Source organism: Triturus cristatus, chromosome 12, assembly GCF_964204655.1.
Source record: "Triturus cristatus chromosome 12, aTriCri1.1, whole genome shotgun sequence".
NCBI lineage: Eukaryota > Metazoa > Chordata > Amphibia > Caudata > Salamandridae > Triturus > Triturus cristatus.
Genome location: NC_140595.1, coordinates 628433508 through 628460958, shown reverse-complemented (window position 1 = coordinate 628460958; position 27451 = coordinate 628433508). Strand labels below are relative to the sequence as shown.

General features: G+C 43.4%; 1 protein-coding gene across 9 annotated transcripts in view; it reads left to right on the top strand.

Annotated features, from left to right (window-relative positions):
- Window positions 1-26968, top strand: part of ZNF469 (zinc finger protein 469) — a 295216-nt gene extending 268248 nt beyond the window's left edge. For all 9 annotated transcript variants that reach the window (XM_085639383.1, XM_085639382.1, XM_085639381.1 and 6 more), the window contains one exon: window positions 12138-26968. In XM_085639383.1, coding sequence (XP_085495509.1) covers window positions 12355-25587 — 13233 coding nt within the window. In that variant the 5' untranslated portion in view covers window positions 12138-12354 and the 3' untranslated portion in view covers window positions 25588-26968. The remainder of the gene's footprint in view (window positions 1-12137) is intronic.
- Window positions 26969-27451: the final 483 nt, after the last annotated feature.

The following is a 27451-nucleotide window of genomic DNA, read 5'->3' as shown; positions in this document are numbered from 1 at the left end:
AGAATATAATGCACTTGTAATAAGGTGGACGGGATATCCATCACGTTTGTGATGGAGTAACTTGTCTAACAGACTCTAAATCATGTCCATAGTTCGTTTCACTGGATTTTACACTAAAGGTTTTTTAATTATTGGACAGACGTACTCTGAACTTCACATCAGTTCTATCACATGGAACATAATTTAAATGTTGGCAGGCCAGTCGCCAAACGGCTTGGACAGTGGCAGCAACCCTCTTCCAGCCCAGATGCAGTCAACCTACCAAACTAAGGGTTTCATGCGGGGTTGGGCTTCTTTTTTCTCAAAAGCAGCCTTGCCTTTCCACCAAACAAGATGGCAGGCGTGTCTGAAATGTTTTTATTTTCTGCAAGCGGACCCCAAAGCAGGAGTTTACCTTCAGAAAATGAAATTTCCTGTCTGCAACTGCCCTAGTAAGAGGCAATATGTATATCTAACATAGCGTCAGAGGGGCCGTCTGAATATAATGCAATGGGGTCTCGTACTCCATGACCACCAGCAGGTGTCCTACTGAGAGGGCCTTCACAGTGGTGTCACCATCACCAGGAGATCCTCCACGGCCGACCTCAAAATGAGGCGGATATTGCGGCGGGTCGGCGGTTGGGACATCAGTCAATGTTTGATGGTGCTCCATTAACACCCACAATTAAATATCCATAATCGTTTTTCATAGGGTGTTAGTACAATGCATTCAACGTGCACACAAGTAAAGGGTGGATCTGAATGCAAAGGTTTGGATCAGTTTTCTAAAGTGTGACCAGTTGGTAGGTTCGCGCTTGGATAAGGAAATTGCAGACGCTTTAGTTGCAACTCATATTGTAATCATCGACTCTACTCTTCTCTCCTGCTGCTAGTGTCCGCTTCTTTCATTTACTCACTGTTGAATGTTTAAAAACTCAACATAGGTCTGTACCAGTGTGAAGGTGGCTTCTTTGTATCTGTCACTAACCAGGATTTTACCCGTGGTTCCCGCCCGATCTGGATACTAACCATCGCTTTCTTCTAACCCTCTGTTCCTCTGGTCTGTCCTTCCTGGTCCTTTTGCTTCACGTGTCAATAGGTGACTTTGTTAAGGCATTACCTTTGCAGTACCGGAGTGGCTCAGTCTATACTCCTCTTGTTACTGCTCCATCAATGTCTGCTCTGGATTCCATTACTCCACAGTTCTTTGCCAGACTGGGCTTGAAGTTTTGGGCTTGTAGTAAAGTCTTTTATGGGAGCTTGTGGACCTGTTGCTCTGCCATGGGCGTCAGTGAGAGGTAGACCTGGGTACCAGCTACTAACCACAGGTAGGCAGTGCCACACTGGAAACCAAATTCCCGCCCTGTCAAAAAATTTCCAGACCTGCCGCACACTCCAAGAGGCTGTGACTAGGTTTTCAGAGTCGACGGTTGCCTAATGTCATTTTCACTTCCTTTTTGAGGAATTTACATCCTTGAGCTGCAAGTCCCCTTGCATGTCTTTTTTCAGTAATTAAAGTAACTTTCTAGGCTTTGATATATATTAGGTTATGTATGAGTAGATATCATCATATCTTTGTCAGTGTCGGGTAGAGTTCATCATTTTGTGGGAAAGGACATTAAAATGCTGCAGATATGTGCACACTGTTTTTCTCCTTGGTGGAACGAAGCACAGCCTGATGAGGGGCCTATATGTCATTCCATAGACCCCACCCAACCCGCTTTCCCGTCCCTTTCATCCTGATTGGAATCAGAGGCAGGCGCGTTATTTCACGTGGTGCGCAAACATGATCAGAAAGGGCGCGTATACACATTGGATTCAGTACAGTGTGAACTAGACGTCTATCATTACGTCTGTAGCCCAGCAGAAGGAATATGTACAATCCTTGGAGGTGAAGTGCCACATGGCACTGTTTGCCCTGAAAAGACCCTTAAAACTGATAGAAGGGACGAAACGTCAACTTTGTCAAGGGGGATCGTCTGTTCCACTAACTTGTAGACAGTAACCTATGGATATTTGTCAGACTGTTTTTGGCTATAAACGTTTTAAGGTATCCCACCGTTTATGGATCATTGTCAATACTGTACACCACTGCACTTTTGAGCACTGCGTCATCTGCACTTTAATTGATTTTTTTTAACATTCATCTTATATATTTTGAGAATAAAATGAGCAAACTATTTCGCATACCAAGAGAGAGAGAGAGAGTAATTATATTTGAAAAGGAGTCCCACAGAACTAATGTTCATTTACACATTTTATGGAAAATAGTCAAGTACATTCTATGTAGTATGTGTACACATGTTCCATAATGGTCATTTCATGTGACATAACTTAAGCCGTAGATTTTATTTAAGTTTTAGGTGGGGAAAGAACCGGACTTGCACTTCTGTTATGTGTGGTAAGGCAGCAGCCTTGGCGTAACACTATTGGCTGGCACCAAATTCTGATAGGCCGTCCACGCCTTTCCATTAGGCACTCCGAACGTCAAAGCTCTGCTGTATCCTATTTGCCTTTAATTTCTTCAGCATCCATTTGCAGGAGATCTTCACGCATCAGTTTTATTCAAAACTCGCTGTTTACAGCAAATAAATTAACTTTGAGAATCACGTACACATATGAGACCAATACAAGCGTGCCTACAGTATCCACTATGGTAAAACCTATGAACGTTGAGATATAAAAAATATGTATTCCAGCGAAAGCAGACGTACAGAAAGGAAGGGACTATCAAACCGACTGCTCAATACCAGTAGCGGCTGGTGTTGGAATGGTATGACTTGCTCTTAATAGGATATTTACTTCTTAAGTTCTATGTTCCATTGTGATTGTACTGGTGTGTGTGGGTTCGACTCGCTGGCAGTTGCCTGCTGCCTGATGAAGGGGGCGCTATGTCCCGGAATCTTGGGCTTATCAATAAAGGCCTATGTAAAAAAAAAAGAAAACTTTGAGAATCTAGAAGTTAGCACCGGAGCTGCAGGCAGCGCAGCTCGGAGAGGCAACCACTGCTGTGCGTCTCTGTGCTTTCTTTATGCAGCTCAGACACTATCTCAGAGGTTTCTCCAGTTGATTTCCATGCTCTGGATGGTGCAATATTGGCACAAACTGGTGCATGGGTGATGTGGCTTATTAAGCGCTAACAATTGATGCACTATTGCTGGGAACGTGATCTGTGTTTGCCAACAATGGATATGGAAGATCCCCTAACACGCTTCCCCCTTACATTCTTGTTTTCTGGATGCTGGGAACGCACAGGTCTGGCCCACACACCTATGGGGGTGCTTATGGTGTAATAGCTATGGGGTTTCTGGTAACCAAGTAGAGACTGATAGAACGTGCACAGGCACCAACACTGCACAGATATCAAATATTTATTTATTTATTCTGTTTTATACAGCACCAACATGACCATCACGGTATCAGAGTGCTGTACAACAAGCGAGCTGAAGAGTTCATTAAGACACCTGTCACATATGATATTCTGTACACAATTCCTGTGTTAAGTTATAAAATAATAGGATACAAATATAAAATAAGGAACTCTGCGTAGTGTTCATAGCGCACAGTATGGACCAATAGGATGCAGTATATAATAGGGTGAGTAACAGTTTCAAAAACCGCTCTCTTAAGGCACATGTTTTTTTTAGTAGTGTGGCTTTAACTTCCTTCTTGAAAAGCCTGAGTGAGGTCATTGCTCTCGTTGAGGGTGGTAGGGAGCTCCATATATTTGGAGCAGATCCAGCGCTGTGCCACACCTACACCTCGAAATCAGCAGGCATGCGCAGCGACAGTGCAGTGTCGTAAGCACCTCGGTACAGGCCCCCTGCTGACCCATTCACCGGACACAGATACACCATCATTCACTGCACTGAGCACACATCTCACCAAACACCAGATCATAGGCTGGGCGCCGGCCTGGATGCTGTTCCAATGGCAGGCAGGGGTTTACATAAATACCAACATTACAGCAAGAAGCCAGGCCACTGGCAGAAAGGATCCCCATGTCGAAATCCTCATATTTCTCTGCAGCTGCCTCCTCTGCCTTACATGGTAAACCACTGAGCTGTGCTCTGCTTCCATCCGTACCATTTCACCAACAGAATTGGAAAGAAGTGGCACTATTATTTTTTCACTTCTAAATAAATGACTACCAGGTGTCAGGATCTGTAGTGCTTTAAACAGGAGAATTGAAAGGTTTTCCTCCTACTGGTCCAGAATGAGCCATGATGCATGGTCCCTTTACCTTGAGAAGTATGGTGGTGCTAGATAATCTCTGCCATCTTACAAATGCTGCCAGGGTTGCCATCTCACTGCACGGCACCAGGACACCATGCTTCAAGCAGTGGCCCTTTCTGTCCAGAGTCCTTGTAATGGTCCAGTTGGTTGGGTGGAACGAAATTACAACTACTGCCGAATCAGCACATTAGGTGGTCAAATGAAAGCCCAGGGCTGGGAACTTGGTGTCCTGATGACATGAAGTGAGGTGGCGACCCTGAGTACAAGCCTTACAGACTGTTGACAAGCCATACAGTAAACAACAGGCTAATTGGGACATCTGTCAGGAAAAGGTCTTCCCATAATCAGTTATTGAGTGAAAAGCCGACTGAGAAAAGTTACTTTAACACATTAAACCTTTAAACCCACTGCTGCTCTTGGAACTAGAAATGAGTGGTCTTTTTTCGGGCTGAGGTGAAAAAAGAATTCAAGAACCCGATTCACGGCTCCAAGTTGCCTACTCTCACGAAAACAAGATGAATGTCCTGATCGCCGTCGCAGGGTTCGAGTTGGCTAACCATGGAGGCTAGTAGTTCTCCGTCAGGAATACCCCTGCCTTCTCCTAATTTCCCTGGTGTTTTCCCTGGGCTTGAACAGGGTACGCAAAAAAGAACAATTGATGGATGGAATGCCGAACAATGTCAAACATTCACCGCAAGTACAGAGATCTGGGCCTAAATCCATCGTTTTTTTGCCCACTGTGCCATTCCAGTTTAAACTCAGCCATGTGCAAATCAGTCTTGACCCTGCTCCCCATGGGAGCAGTCCAGACCGAACTGCCAGACCAGGTCCTCCCTGGACCAGAAAGAAGCATCCTGGGACCGGTTTCGGGGTATCACATTAATGCAGGGTCAAGACTGATTTGCATATGGCTGGGTCCAAACTGGGGTGGCATAGTGAGGAAAATAAACGATGGATTAAACTCTGATCTCTTGATAGGGGCGAGTGGTTGAACATTTTCATCACTCCATCCATTATCTTTTTGTGCTTGCTTTGAGCAGGGTATATCAGAGGTGTCCAACATAGGTCTAAGAGGGTTGTGTCCATGTCTGGCTAAATTCGGAAACCATTGACCACTTAAATGAGTTCCATCTGTATTCACTGTATGTAAGTGTAGCTTATGTGTCCATCATGAAAATCTGGCCTGGATCCAGCTCTCCTGGATCTGTGGTGGGCATGTGTGCCATATATGTCGTTTGGTGCCTTCATGCATACATGGCATCACCTGGCGGAACAGCTACTGCTTCTGTGCCTACTTTTTGAACCTAACAAAAAACTCCATCTACCTCAACGCTCTTCTGTTTATGGGGAAACTGAAACTGAAGAGCTCGTGCAACAGAAAGAGTGCGTTGCGTTTATTATGTAAGTGCGCCAAGAGGTGAACATATTTATTTACTCAACCCCAACTGTCCCCATTAAGGACGTTTCTAGAACTCAGGTGAAAGTGTGTGGGTTTTTTTTTTACCGAAAATTGAAGTGGCGCTTAAACAATTTCAAAGTTCTCTATTGCCCAACTCAGTGGTACTTACTTGATACACCTTGAAAAGATGAACGGTTGAGCCAGCTCAGGAGTGAACACTCAACTCACTGAGCTATCTGACTGGAAATATGCAGTTGTCAGGTTCTGCTATCTTGAACCCCAACAGGATGCCTCTGATTTCGGGGACTAGCACTAAGACGCAATGGAAAAAAATCTCGGATTGCTTGCATCTCACATATTTTTTTACAAATTGATGTCAGTCAGGGAGAAGGGCGCAGTCTGCTGCTTGAAGCAGCCTTCAAACGCAAAGCCTCCAATTGTGTAAATGTGGCACCTCGATGCAAAGCAGCCGTATAATAACATTAGCACGCCGTGTTTATTATGGATGACAAGAACACGAAAAAGACACGTTTTATTATCAAATAAGCGATTAAAGGAAGGCTTTCAATAAACGTTTTAGAGTAGCCCCAACCACTTAGCTGAATTTAGTAGCATTAATTTAGTCAGCGGGACAGACAGCAGTTAAGGCTTCCTGCACGGGAGGTACTTCTGAGGCATAACAAATGGAGAGTGCAGTTCACTACAACAGACAGTAGGTGGGGGGCTTGCTCCATCTTTCGGTAGTTCGGAGGCGTTTGGTTTCTCACAGTAGAGAACGAGGTCAGAGAAGCGATTCATATAATTATGTATTTAGGTAGCTGATAGGATTTTCTTCTGCTGAATTGACAATGATCTCATTAACCACTAATTACCCCCCCACCGGAAACCTGCAGCCCTGTTTACAAAGCGGAAGGAGCCTAAACGGGAAGCCCTTTCCTTTGGGAATATTTGCCAACTCCAATTTGGGAATCGGTAATTTTTCAACGGTTTGCGAGCGGAATTCCAGTTGCAAACCCTCGATACATCCGGCACCGGATCACAGTTTGAAAGGGACGCCCACAACACGCCCGTCCAAATTGTATTTCTGTATTCAGTCTCAATCCCATTTTAGGGTTACTGACCCCTAAAATGGGCCAATGCTTCATTTCTACAAAAATATGTGCCAGGGCCAAGGTACCACTTAGGATGCTTGCCACTGCAGTTTACACCTCTCAGTGCCCCTGCCAATTCTGCGAATTGGCGCTACTAAAGGCCTGGAAGCGCTATTATTTTTATTAAGTGCCTATTGTAATACTAAACTGATTTGCTCTGCGTAAAATAGGCAGGCGGCGCCACCCCGTGGTGGAATGTCATCAGAAAAGCCTGTGTTAGGAATTAAGTGCTGAGCACCAGAAAGCAGTGGCACAAATTAAACACTGTACATAGCCCCTTTGCACTTGCAAGCTCCAAAGGAGAGTGTTTGCAACCATTAAGAAGTTTAGTACATTATTTGGCCACTAGTAGGCACACAAAGGCACTTTGCAACAGCAAATGAGAAGACACAGATGGAGTTACACGCTGAAGTCCTAATTCACAGTTGAAATAACATATGGTCTTTGGCTAATAACATCTCATTCCTTAGTTACAGAACCTTAGTAACAAATTGCGTACATGGGGTTGTCATTAGAATGATTTCTTTGGAAATAAAGCTAAGTGCGTGAGAGAGTTGAGTTTGCAAAGGTGAAAAGTATTCCACTGTAGGAGCTGAAAACTGAGTAAAAACACCACCACAGGAGACTGGTTGATTAAAAAAGTATTCAGGTATAGTCCACTGAAAATGGTTTAAGAAAAAAAAAGATTTAGAGTTGTTGAGGGAACAGCTTTTTAGCAGAATCTGTAAAATTGATACAATACATTGTTTCTGTTAACATATCATAGTCGTAAAAATCGCCTGACAAATATTTTGTCGTGAATATCTTTCACAAAAATATCTTTTCTTTGGGTGCACATTTTCTACAAGTAACTCCAGTGGGGTAATATTTTTGTCTACGATATTTAGGGTACAATATTTATGTCAGATCATATTATTACTAGAGAGAGGTTGGATGAATGGTATTCCAGTGGATTCCCTCAATATCTTTTAGAATACTGCCACTGGTGAGTGGTTGAAGGAACAGTATTGCAGTGTAGTCCCCTGGAAGTGGTTACAAATACCAGCACAGGAAAGGGTTTGTATATAAAATGCTCCGGTGTAGTTGCTGCAAAGTAGTAGTATTCCAGTGCAGCCCGTGGAAAGAGGGGCACAATATCTCCACTCGAGAGGGATTGAAAAAACAGTATTCCAGTGCAGGCACTAGTTTTACCACCATTCTCCAGTGATGGTAAAAATACCTCCAGCGGACAGTCGTTGACAATTTAGGTGCTGCAAAGTGGTCCAGGTGGGAGCGGTGTTATTTGTATGAAAGTAGAGGTCAACAGGCATGGCAGGACCGGCTTGTTCACAAGGGGATGGAGGGCCTCTTTTTCATGCTTCCCCCATTTCCTTCCCAGATCTGAAAATGTGTCTTATGGCGAAAATGTGTCTTCACATAGTGAACATGAGCCCTTTGTGCTGCCAGTGCAGTGTGGCTGCCTGTGGTTTCCATTGCAAACCCTGGGTCAGGCAGTAAGCTGTCGCAGTTTGATCCTATCTGTCTCAGATGTGAGTCTTGTTTCACCTGCACATTGACTGAGCTTGATTGAAACCTGAGTGGTTCAGTAAGCTGTTATGTCAGGGAGGGATGATGTTCATGGCCATTTCAATGGAGCGACTTCTGCTGCGTTTATCAGGCTGGGAAGCCGTGCTTAATTTGAGGCAGTGGTTTCCAGTGCTCAGCACCAGCACTTAATCATCAACACTGATGCTTTTCATGAGCACCAGTTAAGGAGACGTCCATTTACAAGAGATTAAGTGATTTGCCCAGAATCACAGGATGTTGAGCCAATTCCGAGACTCTAACCTGGCTCCCCAGCTCAGAAGTCGGCAGCTCTGGCTATTACGCCACACTCTCTCCCCACTTTCATAGTAAGTGGTTCGTTCTGTTTTAGAGGGCACTAACAGGAAAAATGGGCTGGTGCAAGCTGCATCCTGACGAGAGCCCCAACATTATTTTTTTTACAAATTAACCACTGCTTGGAAGCTGGTTACAGACTGATTGTGAATGAATTCTTGGAACGATTAAGTCGAGGACAGAGATAGCCAGGCAGATAGCCAGGCTGTTAGTGCAGGGTGCCCGGAATTAGTTTGTAACCACGTGGCCTGGATGCTTTCACTGCTGGTCTGAAGTTGAGGAAAAGGTTCATGATGCTGGAGACATTTCCATCTTCCTGGACAGGTACTGCTGGGGCAGGCAGGGGTGCCAGGTACCACTCCAGGTTCCTCTAGGCAGAACTTACACGGCTTCTCATCTTTGCAATGTCTGTTCAGACTATCCTCCCACCGTGCCCTGCTACAAACTGACTAAGCCTCTGTAAGACAGACAGAATAGTTGAAGGTGGGGTAGTATTGCGAGCAATCAGTGAATATGCAGCTTTAGGGCAAATCTGCTCCTATATACTTATTAGGGCACTTTACAAGCAGTTTGTATAGTGAACTATGCAGGCTATCTTTAGCTCACCCAGGCCATGCATACTCAGTGTCAAGGTAATACATACCTGCACATTGGGCATGCTGAAACCTGCATACATTGCACAGCTTTAAGAATAGGAGAAGGCGGGAAGGGGAAGCCCTGCTTCCTATTGATTTTCACACTCCGTCTCTTATGGCCAGGAATTGTTTCTGGGTCCATGCTGATTGACAGGGTGAGACTTCTGAGCCGGAAGTGGCAGGTGTATTGGAGGAGCATAGGTGAACTGTTCCTACAATGGGTTTTCGGAGGAGTCAAGGGGTCACAGAGGAGCAAGCGGGTGCGGTGTTAAGGAGAACGTTGGTTTTGGAGGCGTGGTGCTTGTGGCGTTACACACCACCCCCTCAAACATTGTATTGTGTAGTAAATAGTTGGATACAGGTGCTTTCAGTCGATTTGGGTGGGGTGTCTGTCGGATTTCAGCCTGGAGTTTTACATGCCCGCACTTAGAAAAACCCACACTCTCTTCCTCTCGTTTCTGTTTTGAAGGCCAAAAAACTTGGTTAGTTTGAAAAATATTCTGTTATAAGTTCCCCTATCAATCCACACTCCTCAATCTTCTCACTGCCCCTTAAGCCCCCTAATCTCCTGCTTCTTCTCATATGCCAGCATGATTGTTGGGAAGTCTGAAGCTCACCCCCACCCATCGCACTGACCAAGCTACACCCGCGTGGTCTCCCCTTCTAGTGACCACATTTGGCAGGAAAGTTAAAAAGACACCTGAACCCCTACTCTGCCCCCCCCTCCGCTGCTACAGAAAGCGAATTGAGCTGTCCTTGTAGACCTGTCATTAGGGCGCTGTTCTTTCAGATCTCTTAATGATGGCCTATCATTGTGTACACCTGAACAGTTTGTTATGTATTCAGATATACACAACAGATTTTACACAAGGCAGATTTACACATAAGAAGCATCTGTGACCCATGGTGAGACTTACAATGAAGAGTATGGCGCTGGTGGCTGGCAGTGGATAGGGTTGGGTTTTCGGACACGCTGAAAGGGCTCCACGCATTTAGTGGTCCAGCCCTACCAAATCGCCATCCTATGCAAAGAGAACGAGAGACCCCCCTAGAACTGTTAGCAGAGTGAGACCTGAAACTGCCTGCCATTGGATGGTCGACATGGACTGCTACTGTGGATGCTTATAGTGCAGAATGTTGCAGAAAGGTAAAGTGCAGAGGACCATTCAGGTGTTCTACAGTCACTTTATTTGAGGGGATTCCCAACACACCATATTCCACTGTTTTGCAGGGTTGTCAGGATTCACTTTTGTGGAGTGTGCCCAATATGCTCTCCGGTGACCTCAAGACCAATTTCAATCTCTCCCAGAAGGTCTGTCATGTTCCCAGGAAGAGAAAACCTCTTTCACCAGGAGTAAAAGGATGCCTTCTGCTAGAGGGAGGCAAAGACATCTGCACACAGCTGCGGCGCGTGCTCAGTCCAGGCAGAAGACAGGCAATTTCAGCTTCTACACTGCCCTGCTTTGTATAGAGCAGTGGTTCTTAACCTTTGAACTTCTGTGAACCCCCAGTGAATCATTATTGGAATAAGGGGACCCCCATTGCATTATTATTGGCATCTGGGGGCCACCCACTGAGTGGGGGACCCCTGTCAAAGCATTTTCCATTTGAACTACAAAACAATGCACAAGAATACAGAAACAAACTTTTATCAAAAACACAAATGATAAAATATATATGTTAATTCACAAACAAATACAAAGAAACTAACATTACATTTAATAGGAAGGTTGGAGGTTTCCTATATTCAATGAGGCCTCTCATCGTCCATACTTTGTTCTGATTGGTGCACTTGCACTGCTGCTGTGAATCAATCTGAGGGCGCTAACTTGATTTTTAACCCCCCATCCCAAATGACTTCAAATTTACAAACATTTCTATATTTTTCAGCTGTAAATTTTGCTTTTTTTTATTTATATACACTTTATTAATCTGTTAATATTATTTAATTTTCTAAGCAGTCGCTGACCCCCTGAACAGGTTAAGAACCACTTGTATAGAGTTTGAGGAGGGTCCGAGTTCCTTTGAGTTTTCTGTGGACCTCTCACAACATAGGTACTGGATAATCTCTGCTTGGGTCATGGCACATTATGAAGTGGCATGAGAAAATTCCTTTACAACAAAATATACCCTGTGTTAATAGAGAATACAATGTACGCAACTAATTGCTGGCACGTGTTTCACTCTCCTTAAAATGAAGCAGAGCATCGAAGCTTAGTACAAACACACGTACTTAGGATGAGAGCAAGTAACTTCCTCAAAAACGTATGTTAACACATGAACTCTGCGGTACCCTAAGATTTTTAATGTTGATTAATAAATAATTTCCTGGCTCATCATCATCAGGATTTCACTATTCCAAGACTTTAGGGAACACTAGCAAAATAAAGAATCACTGGTGGATTCAAGTGTTTCATTTGGTAAGCTAGCCATATAAAATGGCTGCCTGTCAGAACTCTTTTTTTGTTTTGTTATGTTTAACGTATGTACTGGCCTGAGCCTTTGAACAGTTTGTTGTCAAATCTATAGGGTAAATAAGAGAGAGAGTGTGTGTGTCTGTGTACCTTTAGAAATCAAGGACAGATACTTTAAATGCATGTTGTAAATTGCGACTGTTTGTTTTTGTACACTTAATAGCAAAAGTAAATAAAATGACTAATATATAGTAAAAGTAAAAGCAGTTTTTTTGCAAAAGAGGTTTCAAAAAATGTTCATGGATCTCATAGTAGGCTTGTACTCTGCATCTTCAGTTTTTAATATATTACTGTACCATGCTTGTAATTTTCGGTTAATAAAGCAATGTTGTTTTTGTTTTCTTGTGGTGCTTCCTAGACCTTATTTTGTCTCTTTCTCTTTCAGGTTCCCTGTGGAGTTATGAGCCGTCCCTCTACTGCCTCTTCCATCCCCAGTCACCCAAGGAGCAGCGAGGAACATGGGTGTCGAGCAGTGCCATTTTCCTCTAAGTACCTTACAAGAGCCTGTCAAGAATACTGACCCTGCCTGGTCTATGATGAAGGACCTCAATGCTGAGGCACCCAAGGCAGCGAGCGCATCGTAGCCCCCGCATTGCAGTACCATGACGGGCGAAACACAACATGCTTACGCCATCAGCAGCACGGAATCTGGCCCCAAGCACACAGAGAAAGAGTTTTCCCTTGAACTTTTTGTCGGAAAAGATGGTAGGGACATGGACCATAGACTGGCGGACAACTCTGACTTGTATTCCCGTGGCTGTAACAATAGCGGGCCTCAGTTTGGCTTCAAGGACAAGGAACCGCAAAACCAAAGGGAGGCCGTGATCCGACCACAGCAGGCGGGAAAGATTGACTTCAAGTCACTGTATAACAGACCAAAGTTCTCCAACGATGGTATATGGAACGGTGGGAAAATCGGCCCCCTGTCTCCCAGTGGCAAGAGCAGAGTGAGAGAGAAGGCTAAAAGGTCCGGGAAAGGTGATCGCACACAGCATCAGCTGTACAGACTGAGTATTAGCAATTCGAGACCAAACCCTACTATTGGGATCGCCTATCCCCAACAAAAGGTAACACCACCAAAGAAGCTAGAGGTGAACAGTAGGCCCATATCAGGAAGCTACGGTTTCCCCGTTTCTGGTATCACTGAGCGGGAGACAGAAGTCCAGCATGACGATCTCAGCTTTCATAGATGCTTCCAAGAGGTCTCCTCTAGCCTTACCTCCACAAATTCTACCTCACAGCCCAAAGCAGCTCCACACCAACACCACAGCCTGAAATTACAGCAAGCAACTGCCATTGACCACGAAGGCTCCAACACCAATGAACAGCTGCATTTCTTGGAATTTGAGGCCACTGGAACAGACTCTTGGCATTCGCCGGAAAAGAAATTTACATGTGCAACATACGGCGTGTCTGTACAGAAAGCAGGTCCCTTTTCTGAAGGCAGCAAGTCAAGTCAACATAGTTTCGAACCTGTGCCATTTCAGTATTCATTTCAGTCACTGCCCGATGCCGATCCTGATGCATTTTGCAATGAAGCAACCGGCCAAGATTACTTGGAAGAGGCATTAGCTACCAACCATGCAGTCCACGGTGGTTTTGCCTTCCATTCTTCTTCAGCCGATGGACTAGAAAAATCAGTCAATGGTGTTTTTGATAATTTATTAAAAGATAATCGCACATATGCCCTCCCTTCTCAGCAGACTCCATTTTTTCATACACAGCAAGCTCTGGGGGCACAGCACCCAGCCCCTCCACCTTGCTACAAAGGAAGGAATGAACATTCCACTGACCTTAATGGTGCTATTTCATCTTCGGGTGCTATAACTTCTTCTGGTGCTAGCGATCAAACTTTAAGCACTTTCCAAGACAGCAAAACAGTGTTTTCATCCAGCAATTTTAGTTTACACAGTAATAGCGTAACAACTCCAGCCAACAAGAGGCAGGCAACATCAAAGGACAGTTTACCAAATCAAATTCCCCCTCTTAGAAGGAATATGCCACCCAATTCCCTAGCCCAAGTGCCCTTTCAGAGTAAAGTCTACAGTAGCTCTTCTGTGACCAATGGAAATGCAGGACCAGTGCCTTTTGATAAAAGTAGTTTGCCAACAGCACAGAGCCACACCCACATGTGGGATGGAGAAAGCAGTGCCTATCTTTCAATTGACCAAAATACACTTCCATACCCTCCCCCTTCTGGGAGTCAGTTCACTTACCAGTGCCAATCTAATGTTGAGCAGAGGAACATGTTGAAAAGTTCCAGGATGTCTTGGCAGCAAGGGCCTCTTACAAGTGTGGTGCCTAACCAGAACAGGACAGAGTTGTCTAGGCAATTAGAGAGTACCGACTCTGCTTTCTCATGTAATAATGCTGAATGGCGAGGAGCCAATCACATGCAGAATAACTATGCCTTAAACAAAACAACTGGCTATCACAATTCAGAATCCAGGTCAGGTGAAGAAGTTGTAAGCCAGAGCAAAGACTCCGCTGTGCAAAATTGTGGTCCAAATAATAATATCTATTTTCAAGACAGTGTGACAGATACAAGCTCTCCAGTATGTGACCCCAGAAACAAAACTCTGGTATTTTCTATGAACCAATCAGTACCAGTGGGATCCACAAGAAATGCATCAAACCAAACTGCAGCTTTACCGCTATCATCGTTAGTTACAGCCTCTCCATCTGAATCCCCTCTTTCTTCTCCTGTTCCCAACACCTTATCCAATAGCACATGTTCATCACTTTCCCCGTTGTCTAGCAGCCCCAACAATCCAAGCTCTGAAGAGAACCAACTCTCTGCTGCACTTACTTCTTTCTACAATCAATCGTGTCACCCGAAGGAGAATAAAACGTTCCATTCTGTGGACCCCTTGCATCCCAGCTCACTTCCATACCATCAAACCGATTCTACGAAAACCTTCTCATTCCCATCTGAAGTCACCAAAGATGAACATGTCTCTAAGTACCTTCAAGAGAAGCAGTTCCACAAACAGAACAATGAGGCAGGTAATGGTTGCATAAATAATTTTGAAAATGAGCCACCCCCTCCGCCTTACTCCTCCCATCATCTTCTTGCCAACTCTCTAAGCAGCGCGAGTCTAGACCAGCTTGATGTTCTCCTGACTTGCAAGCAATGTGACCAGAACTATAGCAATTTGTCTTCGTTTCTTGAGCACCGTCAGTATTGTGGCCTACACCCTATATTTCAGAGTGAGGTCAAAGAGTCCTCCAGAGGGCCAGAGTGCAGGAAAGTAGGGGTTAATTCATTGAAACCTTCCCGTCCACTTCCGGGGTTGCCACTTCCCAAAGGTTCTTCTGATGTGCATCTGCATGTGCAGGCTTCAAACAAATGTAGTGACTTCCTGCTAGGAGGAGATGGCAGAGGGGACACTAAGGAGGAGCTACTGAAGGCCAACCTGTTTAATGGCTCGGCAGCAAACTTGTCATCTGTCAACGCTTCTGACTTGGACATTGACGAAGCAAAGCTAGATAGTCTTATCACTGAAGCATTAAATGGCCTGGGTTATCAATCAGATAACCCTGAGATAGACAGCAGTTTTATGGATGCATTTGTTGATGAAGAACTCTCCATGATTAAGGCTCAACCCTACAAGATCAAAGATAATTTACCAAATGAGGGTACACTTAAGGCCAAAGAACTGGTTGAACAGCAGGGCTATCGAACCAAAAATGTATTTAATATTGAAAAGGACAATCGACCAAATCACCTGGAAAATAACAGAAGTTCAGGAAGAAGACACGGAGAAACAAAAGGTGTAGCCACCAAGTTCATAGATATTGGGACTCGACAGCTGCAGCCAATGAATGTAGAAGATGCAATCAATGGCCGAAAAATGGGAGACGCGTTGTGTGAAAAAAAAGAGTTTGATAAGAGAGTAAAGCCAAAGATCACAGGAAAGCCCAATAATCATTTACCAATGTCAGTAACTGCAAATCCTCTAGAGATGGCTAATTTGTCCAAGAAGCAACCTAATAGAAAAGGTGTGGGTTCCTGGAAGAAGGGTAAAGTCGGAACGAGCCCCGTTGACCAATCCAGAGAGGAGGAAAACAGCAAACCTCAAAGAGCCTATGTGAAAGACAAAAAGAAGAGGAAACCTGGCACCTGGAGTAAGGAGCTTATCCAGAAAATTGTACAACAGAAAAATAAACATAACAAATTGCATGTTAAAAGTGATAGAAGCACGCAGGCGCAACCAGTTACTGAAGCAGCAGTCCTCGAGAGGCAAAGCCTTTCATTTGGGGAGTATGACTATGTATCCGATTCAGACGACGATGTAGAGTATGGAAAGAGGAAAGCCAAAAACCAGCCTAAAGGAACGTTGAAATATACTTTCACAAGTAAGCATTGCGGATTGATTGAAAAGACAAAAGAGGTGACAGCCTGGAAATGTAGCAAGACGAAAGAGATTCAGAAACATTCTAGGGACTCAGACAGTGAAACTGCTGGCAACGGCTCTTATCCGCTAAGGGTGAGAAGAAGAAGCAGTAGGTCTTCCTCCAGCAGTGTCTCAAGCGAAATAGATACGAACTGCAAAAGCACAGAGATCACCGATTCTGGAAATGAAAAGGAAGTTGATGGCAAGAGAAAATATTTCCATAAATCTAACTGTAAATCTGACCATGATGCAATTTTATCCGCATTAGCCACCAAAGACTTTTCAAATGAAAAACGTAACGAACAGTCAGACGTCTCAAGAGGTGCAAAAAGATTAGGCTCTGCCGAATTTTTGCTTGCTGACCCCAAAGTGTGTCAAGGAAAGATCAATGTTGCTCCAGCTAGCAGTGTAAATGAGGCTACTGAGTCACCAGCAAGGCAAAAACAATTCCCCTTCTATGACCCAACCAGTAACCACCCGGAAGCACTTCTCTGCCAGAACAAGTCATCCGATAAAGACCACGAAGCCACTAGCTACACTGACATTGACTCTGAATATCAATCAGATATGACAACGGCCCATCAAAGTGAAACCCATCAATTTCCAGCCTATAGTGAGAACACAAGTGATTATGCTGAGGAATTAACAAAATCAATGCATGTTGCCAATGCAGCGAGCAATGCTGTTCATGATCACAGCACTGAAACTGGTATGTCTTACTCAAAGGAATTTAGGCTATGTGATGATCCCAAAGACTTTCAATATTATAATCAGGATCCTCATTCTGTGGATTTTGCAATAACGCCTAAAGTGTGCGGTTCTTATAGCAAAAGCACTGATGCATATGAACAAAAGGATGTGCTCCACTATTACGATTCACACCTATTTGCCAAACCTCTTACCGTAGAAAACAACTCCTGCACAGGTGACATTAACACAAGTTCATATGAACACAAAGTTCAGGATATGGTCTCATTCAAAGGAGAAGCTGCACAGAAGAAAGTGGGCTCACCTCTTAACTTTGATTCTGTATCAGTATTTGGGGAAATCCCTGTATCAGAATATGACAATACTTTGTATGCCAGTGTTTCTGTGACCAAAGACAATTTTGTACCCTACGCAGGTGAAACTAATCAGTGCAGTAAGACAACATTGTTTGATCATCAATTTGCTCCCTTTCTAGCAGAAAAGGATTGGGAATTGATGCATGAAATGTCTCCGTTGTTGTCACAAGATCATTTTCATAATCCAGAGAATAAAGAACAAAATGACATTCGTATTGTTCCATCTGAGCAAATGTCCAGCGAAACGATTGCAAGTTCTCATGTGGCTTTTATGAACAGCATGTCAGTCGATGAACTTGCAATCAAAAGGTTGGTAACAGAACTAGAAAGTCAGCTTCAAACAAGCCAGCCAAGCAGCCACGTTCTTGCTCAGCCAAACTCAGAGAATGTGAAGAGCCGAAAGTGTAGTGAGGACTCAAGTCAGTATTCGACTTCCCCTTCAAATCACACATCGGAGAATGCGAAGAGTATATTTTCGTCAGATGAGCTGAATGACCTTACTAGTACTTGCCACGCTCAAGCAATGGCTTATGTGAGTAGCAATTTGGAAGATAATACAACTCCACACCCAACTGTAAATGAATGTTACGAAACCCCGAAGAGTTCCTGGAATTACACTGTTCCATTTGATTCTATTGATCAACCAATGCATCAATCAATTTTTAAAGGTTCTGATTCACTTGACACATATGTTCCTAATGGAGAAATTAGTACATGTACAGATACTCTGAAGAGTGCTTCTGTTGCACAAATGAATATGTCTGAAGTAACAAGTTATGAATCGCAAAACTTGCTTTGTGATGTTGACTCATCTGGATTTTCTGATGAAGATTGTGTACAAAATGTTTTAGCCAGTTCACTAACTTGCCCTAAACTTACCGACAATGAGCCTCTAGTGTCAAAAAATACTGCAGATAGACCTTCTAACCAAGAGGAGGCAGTGCAACCTATTTGCAACAAACAAACTAACAATGGTTTTCAGGAGCAAAATAGACTAGACAAATCATTCGATGATCCACCCAAACTAGATCTTTTCCAAAGTCATGCTTCAAATTTCCAATCTCAATTTGATTTGCAAGAGAACGCCGTAGCACTCCCAAACATGACATCTACATCTCACAAACTCTTCACAGAGTCAGCGGTGGAACTGTCAATCAGGGCATTGGCTCACGAGACTTTGCAAGTAACTGCAGCTTCAAACTCTGAAAGTAGCTTGGTTAATGAAGACAGGTCTCATGCAGACTCTGTATTCCCATCTGTTTATGTGGATAGTGATGATGGCAGGCATTTATTGTTCGATATACCAAATTTGGACAAAGAGGAAATCAACTGTATTGACAAAGTGGTGACCGTGCAAGGGTCAGCAGCTAACCCGTTACAGGAGCTTCAGCTCTTTGTGGCAAGGACTGCAAAGACTAATGAAGAGGAGATGTTGATGCCCTGCTTCCCAGGACTTCTTTCTGCTGCACATGCAACGTCAAGCGATGATGGTGTTCATTCTGAGGAGAGTGATGAGGACTGCAGCCTTGAAAAGGAGATTCCATCCGGGAGCCCAGCTCGTCAACAAACTGATGACACCAGCGCTTTTAGCACAGACGCCAGGGCCAGTGCAGAATTGACATCTCTCACACCAGAACTGAGAGAAGGGAAAAAAATGTCGGGGTTAGTCGATGACCAATCACTCACAATAACAAAATCCTGCACTGTCGAATCCCCAAAACCTGCGAACGGCGAGCTGAAAACTTGTAAGGCACAGCAGCATCACTTAAGAGATGAATATTCAGCACTGGATGACCTTAATAGCACCATGGATGCTATTTCACAAAACCACGACAGCCTTTTATCGTTCAGGGATGCAACCAAAAACCTTCTGACAGAAGAGGCACAGAAAGAGGATCAGATAGTGAACCTGTTAAAAGCAGATGAAAACCAAGCAGCCTTGACATTTCAGGAACAACAAGACGCTGCATTTTCCAACCAGGTTTCGTTTGAAATTGAGCCCTTAGACAGCATTTTGAAGGCAGCTCCATATATGTGTGATACCAAAGATAACCTGCCATGTGATAACTTAGGCCATGATGAGAGTTTGTCCTATGCTTCACCCCTGGACTGCAGTAGCACACAAACTGAAATGAACAATGGTCGCGAAGAAGAGTGGCCACTGTACCAAGGTCCACCTCCAAGGGAGCCTCACAACTCCTGCAACCTTTTGGTGAATAAAAAAAGTGATAATTTGCTGACAGAGGAAAGTATCTACCCAAATCCCAGTCAGGTGTCTAAAAAGGAAAACACACAGGTCAGTGAAATCCTTAGCACGCCATATTGCAGTGACAAATCTTCTAATTCTTTGCACAAAAAGTCTCCGATTAGTCACTCACAACTGGCAATAATTAACCCAGAAAGCCCAAACATCTCTGACTTTCAAGTGCAGTTATCTGAGAAGCCAGTCTACGGTGCAGCCCAAAAACCCAACTCAAATTCTGAATTGCTTGCTCCTCTTACACAAAGCAATTTTGATGAAGCACCTTGTCAGGACACAGGTTTGTTCCCATTAACTCCCCCCGACTACAATTCCACTGTCGCAGGTGTGGACACAAGTATAGGGACTTGTCTTGCAGACAATCTACTGAACAACATAGAGCAGTCTGAACAAGGCCTACTTCTCAGCTCGCATGCCCTGCTGTGTTCAAGCAACAATGGGCAATTGAAAAGTGATGACCAATTTGACTTGAGCAGCTTTACACACTCTTTTCCAGCATCTTCTGACACAAACTCTTTTCCACCATCTTCTGACACAAACTCTTTTCCACCATCTTCTGACACAAACTCTTTTCCAGCATCTTCTGACACAAACTCTTTTCCACCATCTTCTGACACAAACTCTTTCCCACCATCTTCTGACACAAACTCTTTCCCACCATCTTCTGACACAAACTCTTTTCCACCATCTTCTGACACAAACTCTTTTCCAGCATCTTCTGACACAAACTCTTTTCCACCATCTTCTGACACAAACTCTTTTCTACCATCTTCTGACCAGAAGGAATTGACTGAAATGTTGACCGAGTGTGTAAACCATGATCTTGCACTGCCACATCACAAAGAGAGTGAAGCATGCTCCAGTGGAACCAGGGTTCCAAATTTACAATTAATGTGCTTGGATGGCCTGCAGGCGTGCCACTCTTCCCCTGACAATTCTGCCTATTCCACTCTGTCTGTAGATCTCTTCACTGAAATGAATGTTCCTGATAATGAATCAAGTGCCCCTCTCCAGCCAAAAAATACACCTGAAGAATGTTTTGGGCCCAACAAAGAAGGTCAGAAAATGCCACAAGATACTTTAAACTCTATCGACTACAGTGAAGAAAAGTCCACAAATTTGAGGAATGACCTTCCAGGCACAACAGACTTAGGACATTTTGACCTGAATGACACTCATATGTCAGAAACAATTGCTAAGAATCCCAAAGAGACCTCTACGGTGTTAGAAAACATAGACAATCCCATGCAGACTAGCGTGTCGAGTACATGTGTTCCTGATCATTTAGACCCGGTAATGAATGGGGTTTTGAACATATTGAACTGTGAAAAGAGCAAAGCAATATTTCGAAGTCTAGGTCTCGCTTCTGGCAGTGGTGACCTGAAGGCCAGAAAGGCAGCTGGATTACAAGTGACCTGTGATATTTGTTCAGCATCCTTTAGGTCCAAACCTGGTTTAACAAGACACAAGGCATGCAAACATCAAATAAAGCATGATGATGAAAAAGTACCAACAGCCACGGATAATGGTGATGTAGTATTTCCAAAGAAAGCGTGTAAGACATCTAAGACAAATGCTTCTAAAATCTTGCTGCCAAAGTCTGGGCAAAACGATTCTTCAAATTCTCCTATTCAGACCAATGCGAAAAAATTAGAAGAACAAACTGAAGATTTAGCTGAAAACAGTAACATAGGGTTTGAGCCTCCATCGACAAACATGCTGAATGCAGGACAGTCATATGATTCAAGTGTAGAAGAGTCACCCAATAAACAACCAGAGGAAAAAGGGGAGAAAAAGTGTCGGAAGCAAAATAGAGAAATGGATGCTAACGACAACTCTAAAAAGACTGAGCTTGGTAAAGTTAAAAAAAGAAAGGTCAAAACACATGTAGGCACCTCCACTGACTCACACGCTCCCTCAGATGAAATTTTAAACATCATCAAAACAAACATTTTAAAGGCAATTATATGTCCAAAACCTTCAAGTAGCATTGTATCAACACAAACAAAAAATGGAAGTTGTGAGAGCCAACAGTCATGCGATGCAGTTACAGCAAGAGGCAGCAACCAGAAGATGAACTGTGAAAGCATTGTTAAAACAAAGAAATTGTGGCAGCCGGAGTTTGATGGGTCTAAAAAAGGTCACAAGGAGAAGAAAGAGAACATTGTCAGAGAAAGTCCTGTTTGCGATCAAGGGTGGATAGATGGGTATTTAAGGCAGGTTGAGCAGAATGTGAGCGACGAAAGGGAGAAAGAGCGGGAGTGTGTAGTAAGTTTGGATGGAAACCAAACCTTATATAATGATGCAATGGAAGTTCATACAGGAGACCATAATGAGTCATTGGAATATGAGCCTTCAAGTCCAGTTGAGATACAGCGAACGTTAAGACTTATCGAGGCTGAATTGGGTACAGAAAGAATGCCAGAAGAGTCTCCGAAGAATCTTTTTGTGGGTGATTGTTTCTCGGCAGACTCAAACCGCAGGCAGATGCAGCATTCAGATCCCTCATCAAAGAGCATTGACGAGGCAGACATCCAAAGTCTATTTGATGATGACATCACCTTTTCAATGCTGTTTCCAAGAGATGATCACTTCAATAGGAGGAAATGCACTCGTGTTTATGGGAAGCGAAATAAAAATCTGACACCTGTTGCCAGCACAAACATTAGAGAGGTAGATCCTACAGAGATACTCACCATTGACCCTGGTTCTTCTTTTGTTAGTGAAAGTACTGATTCCATGAGCTGCAGTAAGGATGAGCATTCTAGATATGAAACCATATCAATTAATGACTCCTTAATGCTGGATATATGTCATAGAGGCAATTCAAATGAGAACGATGTTGACTCAAACTCTTGCGAAACTGTTGTGCTTCAGGCTGATCGTGACCATCAAAGTCCAGGGATGGATACTATAGATATGGACAGTGAAACACTTTTAAACTTTTTGTGCCAAAACCACCAGGCAGAGAACACAGCACCATTGCATGCACCTTCTTTCATCACTGATAGGCCTGTGGAACATAAAAGCAGTATTTTAACTAAAGATAATTTTAGAAAGTCTTCAAGTGAAATCGAAGATGGACATTTCTTTCGTGAATGCAGTCCAGAAGAGCTCAACCGAGAAGGCAGTAGACACGGAAGATGTCCATCGGAGTTTCACACTATTGACATTGAGTCGCTCAGTGCAAAATTAGAAACAGGTGGGATTTATATTCCTAAAGATTCTGAAGAGACTTCTGATGACCTGGACATAAACAGTGTGAGTCCCAAAGAAAATACAAATCAGAGCCCAAATAAATTTGAGGAGGGGAAAACTACTAAAAGTCACAGCGATGTGAATCTTAAGACAAAGAACAAGCAGTACAAGTGCAAGGCTTGCTTCCAGTGGTTCCGTACTTTAGGAGAGCTCAACCATCATAAGTTCAGTCACAACCCCTGCCCTCCACCGACCTGCTACATGTGTGTTCAGCGTAAGTTTAGCTCCCGGGAACAGCTAAAAGACCATTTGAGAGAGAAGCATGCCAAAAACAAGGCTGGCTTTTGGGTCTGTGGGATGTGCCTGAAGGAGATCTCTGATGTCTGGATGTACAATGAACATTTAAGGGAACATGCAACTCAGTTTGCCCGAAAAGGTCAGGCACAGTCTGTGTTGGGTTTACATGGCTGCTTTGCTGACGAGGCTGCTGTTCATACCTTTCTAACCAGGTTCATTTATCGAAAACCAAACAAATCAGACAAGCACTGCGACTCAGGAAACACTTTAAAGACTAGTGACACAGAGGAACTAGTAGAACACGAATCACAGACCAGTGAAGAAGCAGAATTGAGTAGTACTCAAAGCAAGTTGCCTGCCACCAATTTCAAAGAATCTAGTAGCCCACCTCCAGAACCTTTGCAACAGAAAGAAGCAACAGAGAAGAATTCACTGGTCCAACCTAATCTGAACGAGTCTCACAGTCCTCTTTCGGAGTTTGCACCAAGGAATGATGCAGTCCAAAAGAATGCTCCAATGCATCCTCTTTGCAAAGACCCTTCCAGAGATTGCCATCACTGCGGAAAGCAGTTTCCAAAGCCATTCAAGCTCCAACGGCACTTGGTGGTCCACAGTTTACAAAAGATATTCTTATGCCATAAATGCCCAGTCCTCTATCAGGATGTGCAAGAGCTGAGAAGCCATATCCGACAGCAGCACAAAATATCAGAGGACTCTGACATTAAACACACCACACTTTATGCATGTGAAATGTGTGCCGACGTCATGCATGTGATCAAGAAGTCATTCATATGCAGTGCATGTAATTATACATTTTCAAAGAAGGAACAATATGACCGGCATATGGAGAAACACTTGGTGGGTGGCAGCAAGACCTTCAGATTTAGGCGGGTGAGGAGACCAGATGCCTCAGTAAATGAAGTGAGTGAGAAATTAAAAGAGGCTCACCCAAGTGATGGTTCGCCACCAAACAAAAAGCGAAGAAACATGCCAGGATTGTCACCAGTTCATGAGTCACATATCATTAGTCCAAACCCTGTACATACCAACCACACAAGTGACAATTCCTCATGCATTGAGTCTATAAAAGCACCTCAAGTTTTCACTCCAAATGACAACTGTGGTATGCCAGAGGCATTGGTAAAGATGGAGGATGAGGAAGAAGACTTTGGCAACCCCCTTTGTGAGATGGAAGAGTCCTTGCAATTGAGCTCTATGCCCAGCCTTTCACCACCAATGCCCCGGGATTTAAAGAGAGACCCAGAACTCGATGACATTCCTACTCTTTCAATTAGTGAACCAAGCAAGCAAGATGCTGACATGAAGCCTCCTCCATCTCCTTTTCCAGACCTTTTAGAAATAAAGGGGGGTCCTGATAGTATCACACTTCTTCCTGAGCCAACAGAAGAAGGGCTTCTTGAACTATGCACTGAAGAACCTGCACATATAGAGGGGGAGAAAGAGTTGCCACCCGGGAATCTAGGTGGGAAGCTTTTTCTTCCTGGAGAGACACAAAGTTCACAAGATAAATCAAAGGAAGAGTCTTTTCAATGCACTGGCAAGAAGAGTACAGAGTTGATTGAGCTCACTGAGCATCAGGTAGAGACAAATGAATTACAAAAAGTGTTATACATAAATACACAAGTAAATAATATAACTAATGAAGAAGTTTCATTAAAAGCCAATGCCACAGAAGTCCTACCACATGTCCCTATGCCCTTGAAGGAGAAGGCAGCATCATCCGATTCAAGTACAAGTTCAAGAAATCACATCTCTATGAAAAAGGGCAGTGTGGATACTCACTCAAGTAACAGACAGCCTTTGAGTGTGCAAAGTGTTGTAAGCATTGGTTGTTCTTCTAAATTAAGTTCATCCAAGGAGAAGGCTACTCCTGACACCATGTTTTCTACCAGAGAGGGAAGTGCAAACATTATGAAGGAAGTAGGAGGGAGCCACCACAAGACGCCAAATAGCCAACCGAAAAACTCTTCTGTCATTAACACTGTAAAATGCAGCAGCCCAAATCCAGGGAAACCCTTGGTGAAACCATCGTTAAACAATTCCCTGAAAACGTATGTCAAAAAACGGAAAGATCACTTGACTCTTGACTACAAGTGCAGCTCAAGCACCAGGGAGAAACTGGAGGGGGAGGGGAAGATGAAAAACAACAAAGTGGTGGTTGTTGGCCCTGGCAGGAACGACTTCCCGGGAAGCTTGAAGAAGCACGATCGGACACATGCCTTCCCTGCCATGTCATTCGGCAAAGAGGACACTTTGAGCAAAGGTCTCCGCTGCCACAAGCCAAAACCTGGCGGAGCAGGCAGCCAAATCAAAAAGCTTGTAATAGATACCCAGAAGCAGAAGAAGGTGGAGGGGCGTCAACACTCCAGTGGGGTAAACAAGGGCAAAAAGGAGCTCTTGGGGAAAACCCTCCACCAGTTACTGCCCAAAGGGCACAGCCCTCCTTTACAGAAGCACAAAACTGCCCAGACCTTTGTTAAGCCCACTGAGTCCCCAAACCACAGGACAGCAGAATCACAGAACAATCTCTTAAGCAAACTCTTTGGCCAGAAATTAACTAGCTTCAAGATTCCTCTGCGAAGAGACACTTCGGAATAGCATCTATGGATATTGATATTTTTCTCTGTTGAATTGTCCGCAGAAGAGCAAAAAGCGAGTTGCCTCCTTTCTGCGGAATAATTTCCCCTCCCTCCCTCCCCCATCTCAAACTTGCACTGCTGCAGCTGTGAAATAGTTTGCTTTGTGTCTACTAATCTACTTCAATTCCCATGATTCATCATGCAAATAGCAGGAATATCATGTGGGTGATGGTTTCCTTAAACTGAAATTGTTATCTCTTTGGGTAAAAAAAAATAACCCAGCTTTGTCAAGAGCTTGCCTTTGCCTCATTTTGATGAAGTTATGCGGTTAGATGAAAATGTTCCTGTGTGCAGAAATGACTATCATTGGAACCATTTTCAATCCAGCTCAGATCCAAAGAGTGCCCTAAGCTGCAAAAAGCTAAACTTTAAAGATTATTTGTTATAAGATAATCCAAGATGCTTTCCTTCAGCTGAGGGTCTACTAAAGGATGATGTCACCCATTTGAAACAAATCCATTTACATATTTGATGGTGAAGCTGCCAGTCATTTGGCAGAATTAGTAAATAGTTAATATCCTCAGAAGATTGTGGAGAAAGAACAATAACGGCAAACATTCTTTGATCTCATGCTGCATTTTCATCGGGATGCCGAATTAATTTGTAATATATCGTTATCAATTGACCACTGTAGATATTGTATTGTAAATGCATAAAATATTGTTAGAGCGCTACACCTTTAAATTTGTGACATTTGTGTTTTCCGACAAGACTGACAACTATTGTCCCAGCGGTTAGTACTATTTCAACCATGATCTTACTCAGAAGCATTTCCACGGCCTATTACTCTGTGATAGGAGCTTCAGATACATGTCATTGGACACTAAGAAAGGACAAGAAGCAGTGCTGACAACCTGACGTTTTGTTGCCATGCATTATTGGTGCTATTTTTTTGTAATGTGAACATAGACTTCCTTCACAGAAAGGAAGTAGTAAAGTAGTAGCATTTGCCTTTATCGCAAGATATCCTTTATGCTGGCTCCTCGCAGTACGATGTAGTAGGTACAAAACTGAACTCTTTCGAAGACTCGAAAGCAAACTCAGGTGCAAACAAAGACCTTGACTGCTAGTCCAAGGATGCTTATTGGTGCACTGAAGCAATTTACAAAATGGCCGACATAGTTAAACATTAATCAAAGGGCTTCTTTCTGTTTATAAACTGCATTCTATTGTCTAAAAAATTTGCAGGTGAAGACGCTGGGTTGAGTGCATATGTCAAAAGTTTTTATTTTGATATTCTGTCAGAAAGTGGAAAGAGAAGAATGCTTTTTGTACATTCTTGTTAACTATTAAAGTGCCTCTTTTTAATGTTGTTAAATAAAATATGAGATGAAAACAGGTTATTATTTTAAAATTGTACCCAGATAATCTTTTCAAATATATACAATAGTTTAGTAGAAAAAAATGTAATGCCTGGGGAGTCTGTGAAAAGATTGTTGAACTGGTGTAAGTTTCATTGCTTTTGTCTATGGTTTGAAGAACAAACCATTATTATAAACCTGTGTGATGGTCGAACAGGCGTGCAATACCCATTGGGCTGAGAGGGCTTTATCCCCACCACCACCCAACCCCACCTTTCCTCCATGGGCTGGGTGGAGCCTGGGAACCAGGATGCAACTAAGTATCAACACGCATATTGCGCTGCTCTGACCTCTCCTCTAAAACCTGTTTGTAGCACATCGAGCAATCTGGATTACAGAAAACAACAAAGTAAGTTGTTAGGTACACCCATTTTAATAGATCATAACACTCCTCACTCTGAAACCCAATAATACCTCGTCCAATTTAGCTCCTCTGTTCATCTAATCAGTAACCTGTCAATA